This window comes from Antechinus flavipes, chromosome 5 (genome assembly GCF_016432865.1).
Source record: "Antechinus flavipes isolate AdamAnt ecotype Samford, QLD, Australia chromosome 5, AdamAnt_v2, whole genome shotgun sequence".
NCBI lineage: Eukaryota > Metazoa > Chordata > Mammalia > Dasyuromorphia > Dasyuridae > Antechinus > Antechinus flavipes.
The window spans coordinates 285,940,316-285,956,115 of record NC_067402.1 but is presented as its reverse complement, the minus strand read 5'-3'; the positions used below and the strand labels follow the sequence as shown (position 1 = coordinate 285,956,115).

Below are 15,800 nucleotides of genomic sequence, written 5' to 3'. Positions count from 1 at the left end.
TGCTTCATTTCCCTCCCAAGCATCTCTTTAGCCTTAGTAATCCCCCAAATAAAAAATCATTGTTACTTCTCAGTGACTTCCCCCTCCCAAAAACCTGGAGCCCAAAGTCCTCTCCAATAACCGGGGAGTAGAGTTTAGCCCAACAAAGCAGGAAACCAGGAAAATGAAGAGTGTCCATTCTGAATCCCCAGCTGCCATCTTTCTGCCCCTTGACTAAGCACTAAAACTGAGGACGGTTAGTGGAGCTGGGAACTCGTCCCACCGTTCTGGAGAGTAATTTGGAATTATGCCCAAAGGGCTATAACATTGTATATGCTTTGATCCAAGTGTCACTAGTGGGTCTGTATCCTAAAGAGAGCCCCCTCCCCAAAAAGGAGCTCTTTGCACAACAATATTTATGGCAACTCTTTCTCTGACAGCATAGGATTAGAAATTGAAAGGGTATCTATCAATTGGGGAATGACTGTGTAAGTTGTGGTATATGATTACAATGGAATACTATTGGGTTATAAGAAATGATGAGCAGGATGGTTTCAGAAAAAGACTTATATGAACTGATGCAAAGTGAAGAGAGCAGAGCCAGGAGATCATTGTACATAATACAATATCGTACAATGATCAACTCTGAGTGACTTAGCTATTCTCAGCAATACAATGAGCTGAGATGATTCCAAAGGACTTTGGATGAAAAACGCTATCCTCCAGAAAAAGAACTGATGCAGTTTGAATACAGATCAAAGAATAATGCCCTTTCCCTTTTCTTTCTTTCTTTCTTTCTTTCTTTCTTTCTTTCTTTCTTTCTTTCTTTCTTTCTTTCTTTCTTTCTTTCTTTCTTTCTTTCTTTCTTTCTTTCTTTCTTTCTTTTTTCTTTCTTTCCTTCCTTCCTTCCTTCTTTTTTCTTTCTTTTTTCTTTCCTTCCTTCCTTCTTTCCTTCCCTCTCTCTCCCTCTCTTTCTTTTTTCTTTCCTTCCTTCCTTCCTTCCCTCTCTCTCCTTCCTTCCTTCCTTCCTTCCTTCCTTCCTTCCTTCCTTCTTCCTTCCTTCCTTCCTTCTTCCTTCCTTCCTTCCTTCTCTCTCTCTCTCTCATTCCTTCCTTCTCTCTTTCTCTGTCTCTCTCTCTCTCTCTTTCCTTCTTTCCTTCTCTTTTGCAACATGGTTAATATTTCATATTGACCTCTGAAGGTCACCCATTCTCCACATTACAATCTCAATTATAGGACTGGAAGGCACCTCCAGTCTAACAATAATACAGATGGGGAAACTGAGGCTTTGCCCAAGATCACAGGAGTAGCTATGAGCAGAGGCATGATTTGATGAATCTGTATGAGCTCCTGACAGACAGACAAAATGCTCAGCTGCACGCAGACTGAAACTTTTTATTTTAACTTGGCCGATGTGGAGATTTGTTTTTCTTGATTGTATGTGGTTGTAAGAGGATTTCTTTTTTCTTTTTTTCTTTTTTTTCTTTTTTGCTTTCTCAATGGTGGTGGAAAGAGGGGAAAGAAAACAGATTTTGATTTTGAAATCTTATCTATCATCTATCTAGCTAGCTATATCTCAGGTAAGTTCTCCCTCTCTGGGACTCCTCTATAAAATGAGGGGACTGGACAAGATGATTTTCAAAGTCCCTTTCAGCCCTAAGGCCTGTGATACCATAAGGATGTCTAGATTCAAAGGGAGTAAGGAAACCCCCCCCCCCCATTCTTCCCCCCATTTTCCACTTCCCTCCATCTCCAAATATCAGAGGGAGAGGGAAGCAAGGAGGATGGCTATTCAAAATTCTTTAGTGAGGGAACAGGCAAGCCAGGGCAAATCCTAGAGACCTGTGAGCAGAGGCAGGGCAAGAAGAGAATAATGATTATGACAAGAAAAATAATAATCCTTTCTCAGCAGAGAGGCCCAGGCACCCTTAGCTCCTGGAGCCTCACACCTTCCCTGTGATATAGGTAATGGAGAGGTATTATTAACCCATTTTACAGATGGGGAAATTGATGTTCCAGAAATTGCTGAGTGGAATATGTTTCCTGTTTCTCTTAGTCCATGTTCTCCCCACCTACAGCTGGCCCTTTACCCCAAGGCATATGATGTCATAGAAATCAGTGGGTCCATCTGAGGCTACAGTGGAGGAAGGGATAAAGCAGCAAAAGAAAACATTGCAAATAAAAAAATGAAACATTGGGAATGGAATGTGAAGATGGACCTTGGCTCCTAATTCAACTGTTCCCTCTGAGAGCCTCCTCTTCCTCGATACAATACAGTCAAACTGATTTTCTGTTGTTCTCTAGACAAGATAGCCTATGTCCACCGTTTTATCCCATCACCATACCTTTGCCCTGGCTGTGACCCCTATGCCTGGAATACACTCCTTCCTCACCTCCCATCTCTAAGAATCCCCCATTTTCCTTCAAAGTTCAGTTCAAGAGCCACTCCCTATATGAAGTCCCCAGATCCCTCCAGCTGCATTCCCTCTCCTTCCCCCCCCCCCCAAATGACCTTATATTTGACACGTTTCACTGATAGAATGTGAGGTCCTTTTTGTTGTTGCTCCGTTGTTTTCCAATTGTGTCTTACTCTTTGTAATCCCATTTAGGGTTTTCCTGGCAGAGTGCTTTGCCACTTTCTTCTCCAGCCAATTTTACAGACGAAGAAACTGAGGCAAATGGGGTAAAATGACTTGCTCAGGATCAATAAGCTAGGAAGTGTTTGACACTGGCTTTAAACTTGGGTCCTCCGGAGTCCACTTTGCCAACTAGCTGCCAGGTCCCAATATATTTCCTCAGACTTTTTGGACAAGACTCTCCTTCTGAACTTTGGGATTCAGCCTAACTGGCTTTCTCTCTGATCTCTGCACTCATCTCCTACCTCTACACTTTTGCACTGGCTGTGACACATGTGGATTGAATTCTATCTTTACATACACCTTATGAGATCTTCTCTAAGTCTTTCAACTGCTAGTATCTTCTCTTCTGAATAACCTGACATTTAAAAAAATTATTCATTTTGTGTATACATATATATATTCAATTCAATTTATATATATTAAATATAGCCAATGTAACAATATATAGCAATTCAATTTAATAAACATTTTTTAAGCACTTACTATATACCAGATATTGTGTTAAATACATCGGGGATACAAAAAAGCAAAAAGACAGTCCCTGTCTTCTTCAAGAAGGGCAGCTAGGTGGCTCAGTGGGTAAGGGGGAATGAGGAAGATCTGAGTTCAAATTTACCCTCAGACACTTACTTGTTGTGTGACCCTGAGCAAGTCACTTAACCCTCTAAAATAAACAAATAATAAAAATAAAGTTATTATCATTTTTTGCTGAGGCAATTAGGGTTAAGTGACTTGCCCAGGGTCACACAGCCAGGAAGTGTTTAGGGTCTGAGACCCTGACTTCAGGGCTGGTGCTCTATCCACTGCACCATCCAGCTGCCCCAATAAAAATACATCTTAAAAAATAAAGAGGTGACTCCTTCAAATAACAATAATCATGATGATTCTATTTTTTATCTTCCCTTTTAGAATTTGGACTCGTTGGAAAGAGGGGGTTTTGGTCATTGTAATTCTGAGAGATTGATTATGCCCTCTCACCCATGGGAACAGGGCAGGTTCGTTTCTGGGTAGCAAAGATGTCCAGAATCTGTCTCTTTTAAACTGGAGAGGTCGTGGGGCCCTGAGAGGAGGCGACTTGCTGGAGGTCACACAGCTGGCAGACCTGTGAGACCCAAGGGACCTGCACTCTGACCTCATCTGGCCTAATTGTAACATGCGGCCCCAGTAATTACCCCGGCCCGCCCGAGATTTTCCTTTCATGTGAGAGTTCTCACCGCACCCTCCATCCTGACCAGGAGATAAAGCGTCCCCATCATCACCTCGAGGACTGGGAGATACAAAGGCTGGGAGAGACTGGGCTGCGAGAGGGTAACAGCTCTCCCTTCTGGCCCAAACAGAGTCCCCCCTCCCCATAATAGGATCACAGATTTAGACCTGAAAGGGATTTAGAAATCATCAAATCCGCACACCCATTTTACAGATGGAGACACTGAGCCTTCACCTATCACACCCCCACACCCATTTTACAGATGGGCACCCCAAGACTTCTTCTGTGTTTGAGGTGATATTCGGATCCAGGTCTTTTGCCCCAGCTCACACTCGGTGCTTCCAGCTCTGGAGGCCACTGGTTGTGGTCCTGCACAAGGACAGATGAACACGAACACGGCTGATGGCAATCCCACAGCTTCCTGGGAACTTGCGGTCAGGCCTTCTCCCCTGTGGCCGGTGGCCATCCATCTCTGCCCTCTCCTACATTCACTTGCCCAGGGCCGGGGCTGCTGGATCCCAGGCAGGTTGTGATGGGGGTCCGTGGTTTCTCCCGGCTTTGTTGGACCCTGGCCCCGGGGGAAGAAGGGAAGTGGGTCTGGCCAGACGGCAGGAGGAGCCCGAGCCGGGCTGGGTGTGGAAGGCTGGGACCTCTGGTGGCAAGATGATCCTTCTCGGGAGGGCCGTGGCTTTTTCCAGTCACCACGATGGGAGCCTCGGGAGGCCGGCTAAAGTACAGAGGATCCCATTGTCTCTCACTCTGCCGGGGTGGGTGTGGGCGCCCAAAGGGCCAAGGGATTCAGACCGGTTACTTGCTGGGAGAATACGGGGGAAGGGGCTCCCAGGAGGGCTGCAAAGCATCAGGCGTCCCCATGGATCCTCAGGGTTAGAGGAAAGGGTCACACAGCTGTGACAGAAGGCACTACCGAGTCATGAGGAGCCATGCTCGGGCAGCAGCTCGGAGACCCGCTGGGAAGGCCGTTTGTCCCAGGCTTAGATGAGGAAAGAGCAGGGTGCGATCATGGACCGTCCAGAGTGACCCCATCCAAGGCTCCTTCTGCTCCTCCCTCCCAAACCCTGGTCTTCCCGTGGCCCGCCACCTTTGAAAACTCTGGACTCTGACCCATACATGCTATGTTCACTTTTTTTCTCTCTCATGGTTTTTCCTTTTTGTTCTGATTTGTCTCCCCCAATATGATTTGTGTATTAAAAATATACACGTATAATATTAATATATACGTATAACCAGGAAAAAAATAAAACAAGCCGCTTTAGAAAAGTAATAGATGTTACTGAGTCAAAAGACCTGAAGCTGTGAAAAATGAGGAAAAACTTGGGGGTCGTACCCCTCTGGAACAATGCAGGGAGAAAACAGAATCTGGAGAGATACTCAATGACTAACCATGGAACCTCACAAGAGACCCTGGGTCTCAGTCTCTTCATCTCTAAAATGAAGCAATTCCGACTTCTGTCAAGCTACCATTACCCGGGGGTCAGAGGCGGATTAGAAATGGGCAAAGTGCTCTTTCTTCTGTTGTTCACGACCAAGTTTAATGTCAAGAAATAGCAAAGAATACTTCCTGCCTTCTCCACAGAGATGGGGAACATTATCCCTTAGACTCAAATCAACAGCTGTCTGGAGTTGCGGGGGAGCACTGTGCTGGGTCAAACCTGGCGGGGGAGACTGGCAAGCGTCCGGTGGGGTTCACACAGGCTGGCACCTTGCCGTGGTCAGTGCCCGGCCTCCCAAAGGGGGACAGGCTGTGGTCAGAGTGTAGTCTGGGAGCTAGGAGGCACAGTGGATAAGAGCAGCGGTCCTAAAGTCAGGAGGGCCTGAGTTCAAATTTGGCCTCAGACTCTTAACACTTTCTAGCTGTGGGACCCTGGGCAAGAACCCCAGTTGACTCAAGGGAAAAAACAAAAAAAAAAAATGCCCACAACTCCCTCCCTGCAAGGACCCGGCCCGCAGCCCTTGTGTCCTCCTCAGCGTGGTCCCCACTTTCTACCTCTCCCCTCCAGTTCTAAAGCCCCTTCTCTGCTCCCCACTCACTTAGGGCAGACCTTCATTGCTTGGGCCTTTGCCACGGCCTCCTGGGGCAGTGCTGGGCCTGGTGCCAGGAAGACCCAGATTCAAAGGCAACCAAAGGGTTGCCTGAGCAAGTCACTTACCCTCCACCTGCAAAATGGGAATAGCGTCACCTGCCTTCCCGAGATGGCAGAGTGCGCTCAAGGACTGCCCAGTGGGGCTTGACTTCCTGTGCATAATCCATACATTTCCTGCCTTCTCCAGGCATAGGGAAGGGGCCAGAGAAAGGGAGAATGTAACTCAACGACTTAAAAAACATAATTGAGAAACATTTAATAAAATAAAAATAGATTTTGAAATCCAATTTCATAAAGCAGCGTGGACAAACGCAGACGCTCAGGCCGCCGCCCCCAGCACGGACGAGCACAGACATGGGAGAAACCTTCAGAGCTGTCCCCCAAGGCCAACTTGGCAGATGTGGTTTGGGGGGAGGTCACTGAACCTCATCCTGGAGGCCAAAGCTTCTTCCATCTGTGGTTCTGACTCTGGGGCGGGAGGAGGAGGAGGGTGAGCGTGTGAGAGAGCGGCTGGGAGATGGGACGCGCCGTGACTCCGAGGCGCTTCCAGCAGCACCTGCGCGCTGCGCTGTGGGACTTCAGCGCAGCCTTGGCTCTGCACACACTGATAGAGGCTCCTCGGCCTGGATCTGAGACCAGCACACGTGAAGTTTTCTTGGGAGAAAAGGCCGTCCAACCTTTCCAGCCACAGGGGACCCCGGGAGCCCCGGTTGCTGGGAATCCTTTCCCACAAGGTTCGGTGCCTCAGACTTGTGTCTCCGGTGCCTGGGTCTATGCTCAGTGATGGCTCCAGACTCCGTGGGTCTCCCGATGGCTTCTGTCCACTGCTCCCGGATCGGCCGAGGGTGCCGCCTGGGATCCAGAAAGTCCCCCCAAACCTTGGGATCTGGTCCCCGGCCCCACTGCTCTCTCCGGAAGGCCCCCAGAGCAGTCGCCGCTGGCTTTGGAGCCACTGTCCCTTACCACCCGTGAGGCAAACAGCCAGAGATTCATAAATGGCCACTGGCCGCACCCGCTAAAGATCACTGAATGTCGAAGGTGGTCAGTGAAGTCCCAGAGCCAGGCCCACCCCTACCTACGAGGGCTGGCGGTCATCACTCTTCGGGGGCCACAGGTTCACCCTGAGAAGAAACAGGAAGGGGCTGAGGGGCTGCTCAGAGGCTGGGGCCCAGGCGGGCCAGATGGTCCTAGGGTGGGGGCAGCACTTGAACCCAGACCCCTCAGCTGGGAGAAGAAAGGCAGAGGCGTGGGCTCCACGGCCACTTCCGGAAGACTCCAGCCTCGAGGAGGGGCCGCAAGGGAGGCGTGGGGGCCCACGGCTACCCAGAGCCCCCATCTCTCTGGCTCCCGGCTCTGCCGGTCATCCTGCGGCGCTGCGTCTTGCTGGTCCGTGTGGCGCTGGGCGGCTTCTTGGCGGAGTCAAGACCACGATGTGGACGTGGGCGTTTCTTCTTGGCGCGCTTCTGGCTCCGCGCGTGGAGGGAAGCCGTAAGGGAGGAGATCCTGTCCAGGGGAAACCAGGGGACATGATTTCTGGTCCACAAAGCTCTGTCGGGCCCAGGGACGACCCCTCCCCGGGACATCAACCAAAAGAACACAGAATCTGAAGGGGGGGGAGGGGGCAGGAGGGGGCCTAGGTGGTCAGGCAGGGGTCAGAGGTTACAGACAGATCAGGGCAATGACAGGACAACGGCTCTCAGGCTGTGCCTCCTTTACAACTCCTACAAGCAGTGGGGGAGGGGGGTCTCCTAAGTCCTGCCCGGCCTCCCACCAGGTGGGCACCACATGCCCCCTGCACTCCAGGGGGAGGCCTCTGACTGAACCCCCCTGCCACCAGGGGCAGATGGGCCTGCACATCCAGTCTTATGGGGCCCGAAGGAGATCCGAAAGGGGCAAGAACAGACATCAACAAATGCTCCCCAAGTAAAGGAAGCTCTAAAATATCGGGGGGCACCCTGAGAACTGGACAAGGACAGGAGCGATGGTCGGAAGCACCCACAAACAAGTATCTGGTCGTGTTTTACCTTGACTCGTGGTGCCCACAAGTCCGCCCAAGCCTGAGGGAGCACTGACCAGAATCTGCCCCCCTGGCATGAAGCCAGCCAGTGCCCTCTCCCCCCCAATCTGACACCTGAGCCCTGGGGGGTCCCTGGGATCCCAGGATGTCCTCCCCAGCCCCCCACCCTTGGAACCAGACGCACGTGCCTCTGGTGCCCTCTGCTGGTCAGGCACCTGCCTTCCCGTGGGTCCACCTAGGGGTGTCCCAGCTGGGCAGGGAGGAGTGGGCATGAGAAGGGGGCTCACCTCTGAGACAGGAAGGGGCTCCGAGACTTCTTGGGCAAAGCACTGATGGCTTCCTCTGCCTCTGGGTCCTCTTCTCTCTGGAGGGGCAAGTGGGACTCCTTACAGATGAGGGAGCGGGGGTCCCACAGGCAGCCAAAGTCCCCTCCACCACAGTGGTCCCCCCGCCACCGCCCAGGCTGGGCTTGGTCCCCGAGTTCCATTGCGCCCCTCCTGGCTCTGGCCTTCCTGCACTTACCCCAGGGGGGGGCAGCCCCAGGCGCCGGGCCCCCGAGAGGTCCAGGTCACTGATGGTGGTCACTGTCACCGTGTGGTTGGGGTGGTCATACTGCACACACTCGGTCTTGGAGGTCACCAGCTGGTCCAGCTCATCTGCCTCTTCTGCAAGGGGCAGGAGTCACACAGAGGCCCCCCCGCCCCCAGGGGGATCCGGGACCAGGACGATTCCCCCTGATTCCTATCTGTGGGTGGTGGGGGTCTCTGCCCTCCCCCCACCAGGACTTACCCAAAGCCTCTTCCCGATCTTTCAGCATCTTCAGATACTCCTTGTGGCGCTGAAATGGGAGGGGGGGGCAGGCCTGAGCAGGGACTCTTTGGGACAGTGGCCACCAGCCGAGGTGCCCCCCCAGGGGTTCCAGGGCTCACACCCTAACACTTGCTGTGGGTGACCCGGCCTCGGTGCACCCCGGGCCCGTCCTCAGCCAAGCAGGCCACGCCGACACCCCCAGGGCCAGGCGGAAGAAAGCCCCCCAAGCTGGGAGACGGTTACTCCTCCCTGTCCGTCTCTCAGGGCTGGCCCAGGGGGTGGCCGCTTAATAAATGTGCGGCCATGGGAGGACCGGGGCCTTCTGCTCCCGCTAAGCACAGGGCCGGTCGCCCTCTGGCCCCCCGGGCACCTCGTCCCGGAGCTTCCGCTGCTCCTCCTTCAGCTTCCTCCGGATCTCCTCCAGGGCCGCCTTCCTCCGCTCCACCTTCCGCCGGTGGAAGCCCGTCAGGTAGTCCCTGCAGAGACAGAGGAGGGGGTCCTGGTGAGGAGGGGGCCGAGGAGGGGTCTCTCGGGCCGCGGCTCGCTCCCAGGAGGACGGCCCCGGCACGAGCCGTGCGCTTTTACAGAACAAACCCAGGGGGCGATTATGACTGAGGCCGGTTCTGGGCGACAGGCGGGAAGATGAACCTTTGCGCCTTCTCTGCAGGATGCATCACGTTTATAAACACCTATGATATATTTGCACCTCAGCCCGTTGGGGGCTTTTTACTCAGCGCAGCCCTTTAAATGCCGTCTCAGAACCCCGGGACCCCCATTGTCAGCCCGTTTTAGACGAGGGAACGAGGCAGAGGCCGACCTTGCTCCGTCCGGGGGAGGGCCCTGCCCACAAGGGACAGGGAGTGACCCATGGAGCGGGGTGGGAGGCCCAGGGATCCTGCAGCCTTGGGAGGGGGTCTGGACAGGACCTCGGAGCTGGGCCCAGGGCACCCTGTCCAGGCAGTGGCTGGGCTGCTTGGGGTGGGCTCAGGAAGAGCCGCCTCACACTCTCCCCTGATCTCTGCTCAGTTTTATCATCTGTGAAACGGGGTTGATTGTACCCCATAGTCTCTACGGCCCCTCCTGGATCACTGTTAGCGCCTCCAGCCTCTCAGTCACGGGGAGCTCACTACCTTCCCAGGCAGCTTATCCCACAAAGGGCCAAGAACGCTGGAATTGCTGCCAGGGTACCTGGGTTCAAATCCTGCCTCTGAAGGTTTCGGTTACATCCCCGTCTCCGGGATCTCTTCTCCCCACCGCCCTTCCCGTCTAGGAATCTGAGGCAGCCTCGATTTTCCCCTTCAAAAAATGGGGAGAATGCCGTGGTCCCATGCTCGCAGAGCGTCTACGTCACCACCTACACTGTCTGCAGTTGGGGCCCATCCAGAGCGGGCACGGGGGGCGCCTGCCCATGCCCGGGGGATTTCTGGCGACGGGGGTGGGCGTCCTCTCCAAGACTCGCCCCCAACACCTGGAAATTGCTTTGTTTTTTTCACTTAATCCCTCCTCTTTCACCTCCTCCAAAAAAAAAAAGCTCGGAGGTCACTAACAGGGGAAACTGAGGCTGGCCCACGCTCCCGGGGCAGCCCCGCCCCCCAAGCGCAAGGAGAATCCCCAGGAGTCCGGGGCCAGACTAAAGGGCGGGGAGCGCTCTGAAGGCTCCCGGGGCAGCCCCGCCCCCCAAGCGCAAGGAGAATCCCCAGGAGTCCGGGGCCAGACTAAAGGGGGAGGGGGGCGCTCTGAAGGCTCCCGGGGCAGCCCCGCCCCCCAAGCGCAAGGAGAATCCTCGGGAGTCCGGGGCCAGACTAAAGGGGGGGGGGCGCTCTGAAGGCTCCCGGGGCAGCCCAGGGGCGGAGGGGAGGGCGCTCAGGGGAACCACGTGGTTCCGGGGGAGCTCAAGAGCCGCGGGCGGGGGTCACACCCGGCCGAAGGAAGGAGGGCTCACCGCCGCTTCTCCTCATCGAAGGTGAGCACGAGGCGGCCTTCGCCCTCCTTCTTCTTGTTCTTCTTCTTGCGGGCCATCGCCGAGACGCAGCCGGCGGCGGAGCGCGGCTTCCGGAGGCTGCAGCCTGTCGGGCCGGCGCGGCTGGACGTCAACTCACGCAGGAACTTCCGCTTCCGGCTTCTGCGCCCCGCCCCCGCCCCGCCTCCTGGCGAAGCGCCGTGGAGCGCCCGGCCCCGCCCCTGCCTGCACCCGGCAGTGCTTGGAGCCAGGCCCCTCCCTCCGCTTGACAAATGGGGAAACTGAGGCTCAGATCTGGGTCCTCTCCACGGCACAATGCCCTCCAGGCACGTCGGTGTCCAGTTAAGACTAACTCTTCCCCCTCAGCTCGCTGCCTCTCCCTCACTCGGATTCCCGCCTCAGACTCCCGTCAACCCTCCGTGGCCTGCCCCCTGTGGCCGAGACGGCTGGGGGAGTCTCTAGCTTCTAGTCCCGCCCCCCTCCAGTCTTCATCCTGTCTCTCCCTACTCGGTAATCCCCGGAGGCTCCCTCACAACCCCACCAGCAAGCAGAAAATCAAGCTTTGGCCTCCAACGCCCTCCGTCACGTGGCCCTGTAACTTCACCACTGCCCTCTCCGGAGCCGCACTTCCACTCACGGACTCGGGCCCTTTCACTACGAGAGACATCTCTCTCCCCCCTGGGCCTTTTTGAACCCCCCCTCACCCCCACCCCCTACATCCAGGGAGCCTTCCCCGGCCTCTTCGTTCCCTGCCTTCCCTCTCCAGAGTCTTTATTAAAACCCATTTGCTCGATCCCCCATAGGACTGCGGGCTCCTCACGAGCAGAACTCAGCACATTGGTAGGCATTTAAGACGAAAGTTTGCAACCCGGCCCCCCCAAACTCGAGAACTGGATTCCTGGGCCGCAGTTTATTGCTCGACTGATCTAGATCAGTGGTTCTCAAACTGTTTTCCCAGTTATCTGTACCATTACAAATCGAGCATCTGAGACGGGGATAGTATTTTAACTTACCGTATTTATACAAAATTAAACATAAAACCCTCTGAAGGGGCTCAGAGACCCCTCCCCCCCAGAATTTTCTCTGGATCACACGGAGAACCACCGACTTGGAAAATCTTTACTCCAATAGGAGTGATTTTTCTATTCCTCAAACTGAAGCTGCATTGTGGCAAGCCCCCGTGCCTGACATCTTACAGGAAGGGAAAGTTTTAGGGCCGAACACAGTAACAAGATCAGCCACCATCACCATAGTCTCACCCCCTCCTCAGAATCCAAACATCGTACACCAAAAGAAACGTTCAAGCTCCTGGCAGTTTATTGTCGTCGCAATCAATAAAGCAAAGACATAGATAATTATTTGTAATACTTTAGCGGGTCCGTTCTCCCCTACTCGCAGTCTAGCTCCTCTCAGCAGGCCCGGGGAGTGATCCTCGGCGTCTACAATCCCAGAGCGGTCCAAGTCCAGTCTCCCTTAGGGGCTCCATCAGCGCTCCCCAGTCCCCCCGGTTTGGGTGTCTTGCAGTCCTAGATAGTAGGGTGCCCCCCCCCCCCACACCCGGCCACCCCGGTCTCCGAGCTAGGTCTCCAGCGACGGTCCATTCCATTCTAACCGTGCTCCTTGAAACTACTTTGCTTCCACGGGATTCTCCGGGGCAGGCCAGGCCGCAGAGTAGCTCTCCCGTTTGTTCATGAGCAATGCAGAGTTTGGCCATATATCGAAGGCCGTGGGCAGGCAGTCCAGCTCACAGTAGAATCCCAAAGGAGGGCGAGGTTCCAGTCTGCTTCAGTTCGGGCTCAATGTAGTCCTCTCAACATGTCTGGTTCCGCCAAGACGTCTTTGCAGAGGGCTTCGGTATCAGTCCAACTCATAGAGGAGCCCGACGAAACGATCGGCTCCCAGGCGAGGCACGGGCTGGCCCGGGAAACGCGCGCTTCGGTAGCAGACCAGGCGGTGTGCGAGCCACGGGGCTTTCGGAGGGGCTCCACTCCATCACCAAGCAGAGGGCTTCGGTACCAGTTCAGCTCATAGTGGAGTCAAACAGCAGAAGTCCCGTCCGATACAGCACTCGCTCCAGTCCAGCGAACCGACCGCCTCCCTTCTCTTGATATGTATAGCAGGTAAGCCGGAAAGGCGGCCCAGCGACGGAGTCAAGCGGCAGAGAGATCGGGTGCTTTGAGCGTACTGAAACGATATTTCCCATTCGGGCGTTCTGCAGCTCGTACAAAAAGCCTCCGGAGCTCGGGGCGCTTCCGCTCACCTCGCCCGGCTTCGGGACTTGTCTGCAGCTCGCAGGCGGCTCGTGGCAGGTGCTCCGCCAGCTTCTTCTCCACTCCGCGACTCGACCACTTTCTACAGTCCGGCTCTCCTCCAGCAGATGGCACCCGAGCCTTTTTTTTTTTCCCCCCGCAGCCGCGGCTTCTCACGCCTGCGCCGTACTACCCATGCCACAGTCCTGTTCTCTTGAAGGAAGGGAGCGTCGTCCTTTCGAGGAAACCAGCTCATAAATCTAGCTAGCCGGGGATCGTCTTCAAGAGCAGGTCCAGAAGTCCCCGGAGACCCCCCAACACGCTTCTGCTAGTCTTAACCCTTCTTGTGTGCACAGCTCTCGCACGGGCCGTTCAAATGAAGTCCTGCTGACGTGCCCACCCCGGGGGCACTCGGGTCCTGGGCACAGACTGCCTTTGCGGTCACGGTGACCCACGGCTGGCCCTTCTCTCGGCCCATCCTTCGGGGCTTCGCGTTCTCTCAAGGACCTACGCTTCCCGCAGGGCTTGGGGTTCGGGGGAACCCACTCTCCCAAGGGTTATCCGTGGGCTTCAACGTCTGCCTCGGGGCGGTCGGTTCTGTTATGCAAATGAAGCTCCAAGGGCACTTCCGGAAAGCACTCCGAGAGGGTGGGGGAGGAGAGGCACAGAGCATGCTCAGGCGGGGTCCCCGTCCGGAGTGGAACTAGAACTTGAGGGGCTGGGTTCACAGCTCCGAGCTCTGCCCCGACGGTGTCTTGGACCCGAGGCCGGGCGGGCTGAGTTCCAGGGGCACACCTAGCCCAGACAACTGCGAGGGACCCCGGAGGGGATCGATCGATTCCCTCCTTGTGCAGAGGAGGAAACTGAGGCACAGGGAGGGGAAATGGGCCACAAGGTCATAGACCTAGAGATAGAAGAGAGCGGAAGGAAACGCGGTCCGTCCCTTTGTTTCATAGAGAAGGAGATAGGCCCAGGGAGGGGAAGTGACGCCATAGGACCACGACTTTAGAATTGGCGATGACCTCAGAGACAAGACGAGTCGTTTCTTAAGTCCCCGGGGCTTCCTTGATCAGACCCTGCTGTCTATGACTGGTCAACGATGCTAAGGGGGGAGGGAAGAGCCATTCATTCATTCAAGATTGTGACGCGCGGCAGGAGTCGATGCTGAAAAGTGTCTGTCACGTGACACTCCATAAGTCACGATGGAAGGGTGTCTGTCACATGACACTATGAGTCGGTGGTGAAAATGGTGTCCTTCACACTCCACGACTGAGGTCTAAATCTGTGTATAGACACATATGGATGTGGGCACGTATGTGTGCTTTTTACATATTAATGTATATATAACATGATAATATTTTAGTGGAAATGTGCGTCTGTTATAAAAGACAACCAGTAGATTTTGTTGTTGAGTCTCCTTGTACTCCTGGTGACTTGATGGACCCTAGCACACTAATACATCGGCTTTTCTAGGCAAAGATACTGGAGCAGATTGCCTTTTCCTTCTCCAACGGACTATGGCAAACCCGGTTAAATGACTTGCCCAGTGTCACACAGCTAGGAAAGGTCTGAGGCTGCATTTGAACTCAGGTCTTCCTGACTGGATGATACACACACACACACACACACATATATGTTTATATATAATAATAGGTAATATGTGCACAATACATATATTACTATGAGTGTATATGTAATAAATACATAACACATTATTGTACTATATATTATATATAATTATATATTAATAGAAATGTATGACTTACAAATCAACTCTCGATATATCTACACACCCATAGGGATTTATATTTATTGATGGATATGTTCATATATCTATCAATCAACAATAACTATTTATTAAGCACCTACATCATGCCAGAATGGCAAAAAAAAAAAAAAAAAAAATTGAGGGGAAAGACAGTGCCTGCCCTGAAGGTCACAATCTAATGAAGGACACAACAAACATATACAAATCATACATGGGATAAATAGGAAATAACTAATAGAAGAAGAAAACCAGTAGAATTAAGAGAGATTGGGAGAGGTTTTCTGGAGGAGATGGAATTTTAGTGAGATCTAAAGGAGAGGATTTAATTTATAAAATTAGAATTCAAATAAGAAAAATGGGATTTTAAAGTTCCTTTGTGAACCAATTTGCTTGCTGTCTAAGGAAGCAGGGAGGGAGAAAAATTTGGAACAAAAGGTCTTACAAAGATGAATGTTGAAAGCTATCATTGCATATATTTAGGCAAATAAAATACTATTTAAGTCCAAAAATAAAATAACTATATATGCAAAAGAACAAAGAATGTAATGTACATGTTATCCACTTCCAGATCCTTCATCTCTATCATCTTCTCTTAAGGTCCCTGAGACCTTATAGATAGTTATTAAAATAAATCTAAAGGTCCAGTATTTAGGCATTTGTTTGGAAAGATTTCTGGGAATATTCAAATGGAGCTGGTTTGGTATTTTTCAGTCCTGTTATCTATTACCTTTAGGATCCTGTTTAGAATATACCATTTAGAACCACCAACTTTTATTTATCTCTTTGTTATTGTTTTCCTTAGAACAACAGCAGAAGTCCCAAGGATATCAAAACAATTAATTCCAGCTATCTGAGTCCTGTAAGTACATCATTTTACCTAATGGAAAACATTTGAAAACATTTGGAAGTCAGCCACATATATCTTATTTACCAAGGGGAAATGTCTGATCTTGTTGCTTTTTTTTTTCAAAGTAAAATTTACTACTTAATTAAAATACTTATATCTTTATCACCTTCCCTCTTTTGAGGATATATGTTACATCTTTTTGATGTGATACTGTATGGACCT

The 15,800-nt window shown here is 52.6% G+C and overlaps 1 protein-coding gene across 1 annotated transcript; it reads right to left on the bottom strand.

Moving 5' to 3' along the window:
- Positions 1 to 6,158: 6,158 nt before the first annotated feature.
- On the bottom strand, positions 6,159 to 10,862 carry NOL12 (nucleolar protein 12). Its single transcript, XM_051961896.1, has 6 exons — positions 10,697 to 10,862; positions 9,125 to 9,230; positions 8,734 to 8,782; positions 8,467 to 8,609; positions 8,232 to 8,308; positions 6,159 to 7,430 (listed from the first exon to the last, which is right to left on the bottom strand). The coding sequence occupies exons 1-6, from the start codon at positions 10,771 to 10,773 to the stop codon at positions 7,247 to 7,249; spliced, it is 636 nt and encodes a 211-aa protein (XP_051817856.1). The 5' UTR covers positions 10,774 to 10,862; the 3' UTR covers positions 6,159 to 7,246.
- Positions 10,863 to 15,800: the final 4,938 nt, after the last annotated feature.

Excerpts from the sequence above, each read along its gene's own strand:
- NOL12 (XM_051961896.1), bottom strand. The coding sequence starts at position 10,773 with ATGGCCCGCAAGAAGAAGAACAAGAAGAAGGAGGGCGAAGGCCGCCTC. Across the intron at positions 9,231-10,696 it reads TTCGATGAGGAGAAGCGGCG|GGACTACCTGACGGGCTTCC; the intron begins GTGAGCCCTCCT and ends CTGTCTCTGCAG. Across the intron at positions 8,783-9,124 it reads AGCGGAAGCTCCGGGACGAG|CGCCACAAGGAGTATCTGAA; the intron begins GTGCCCGGGGGG and ends CTCCCATTTCAG.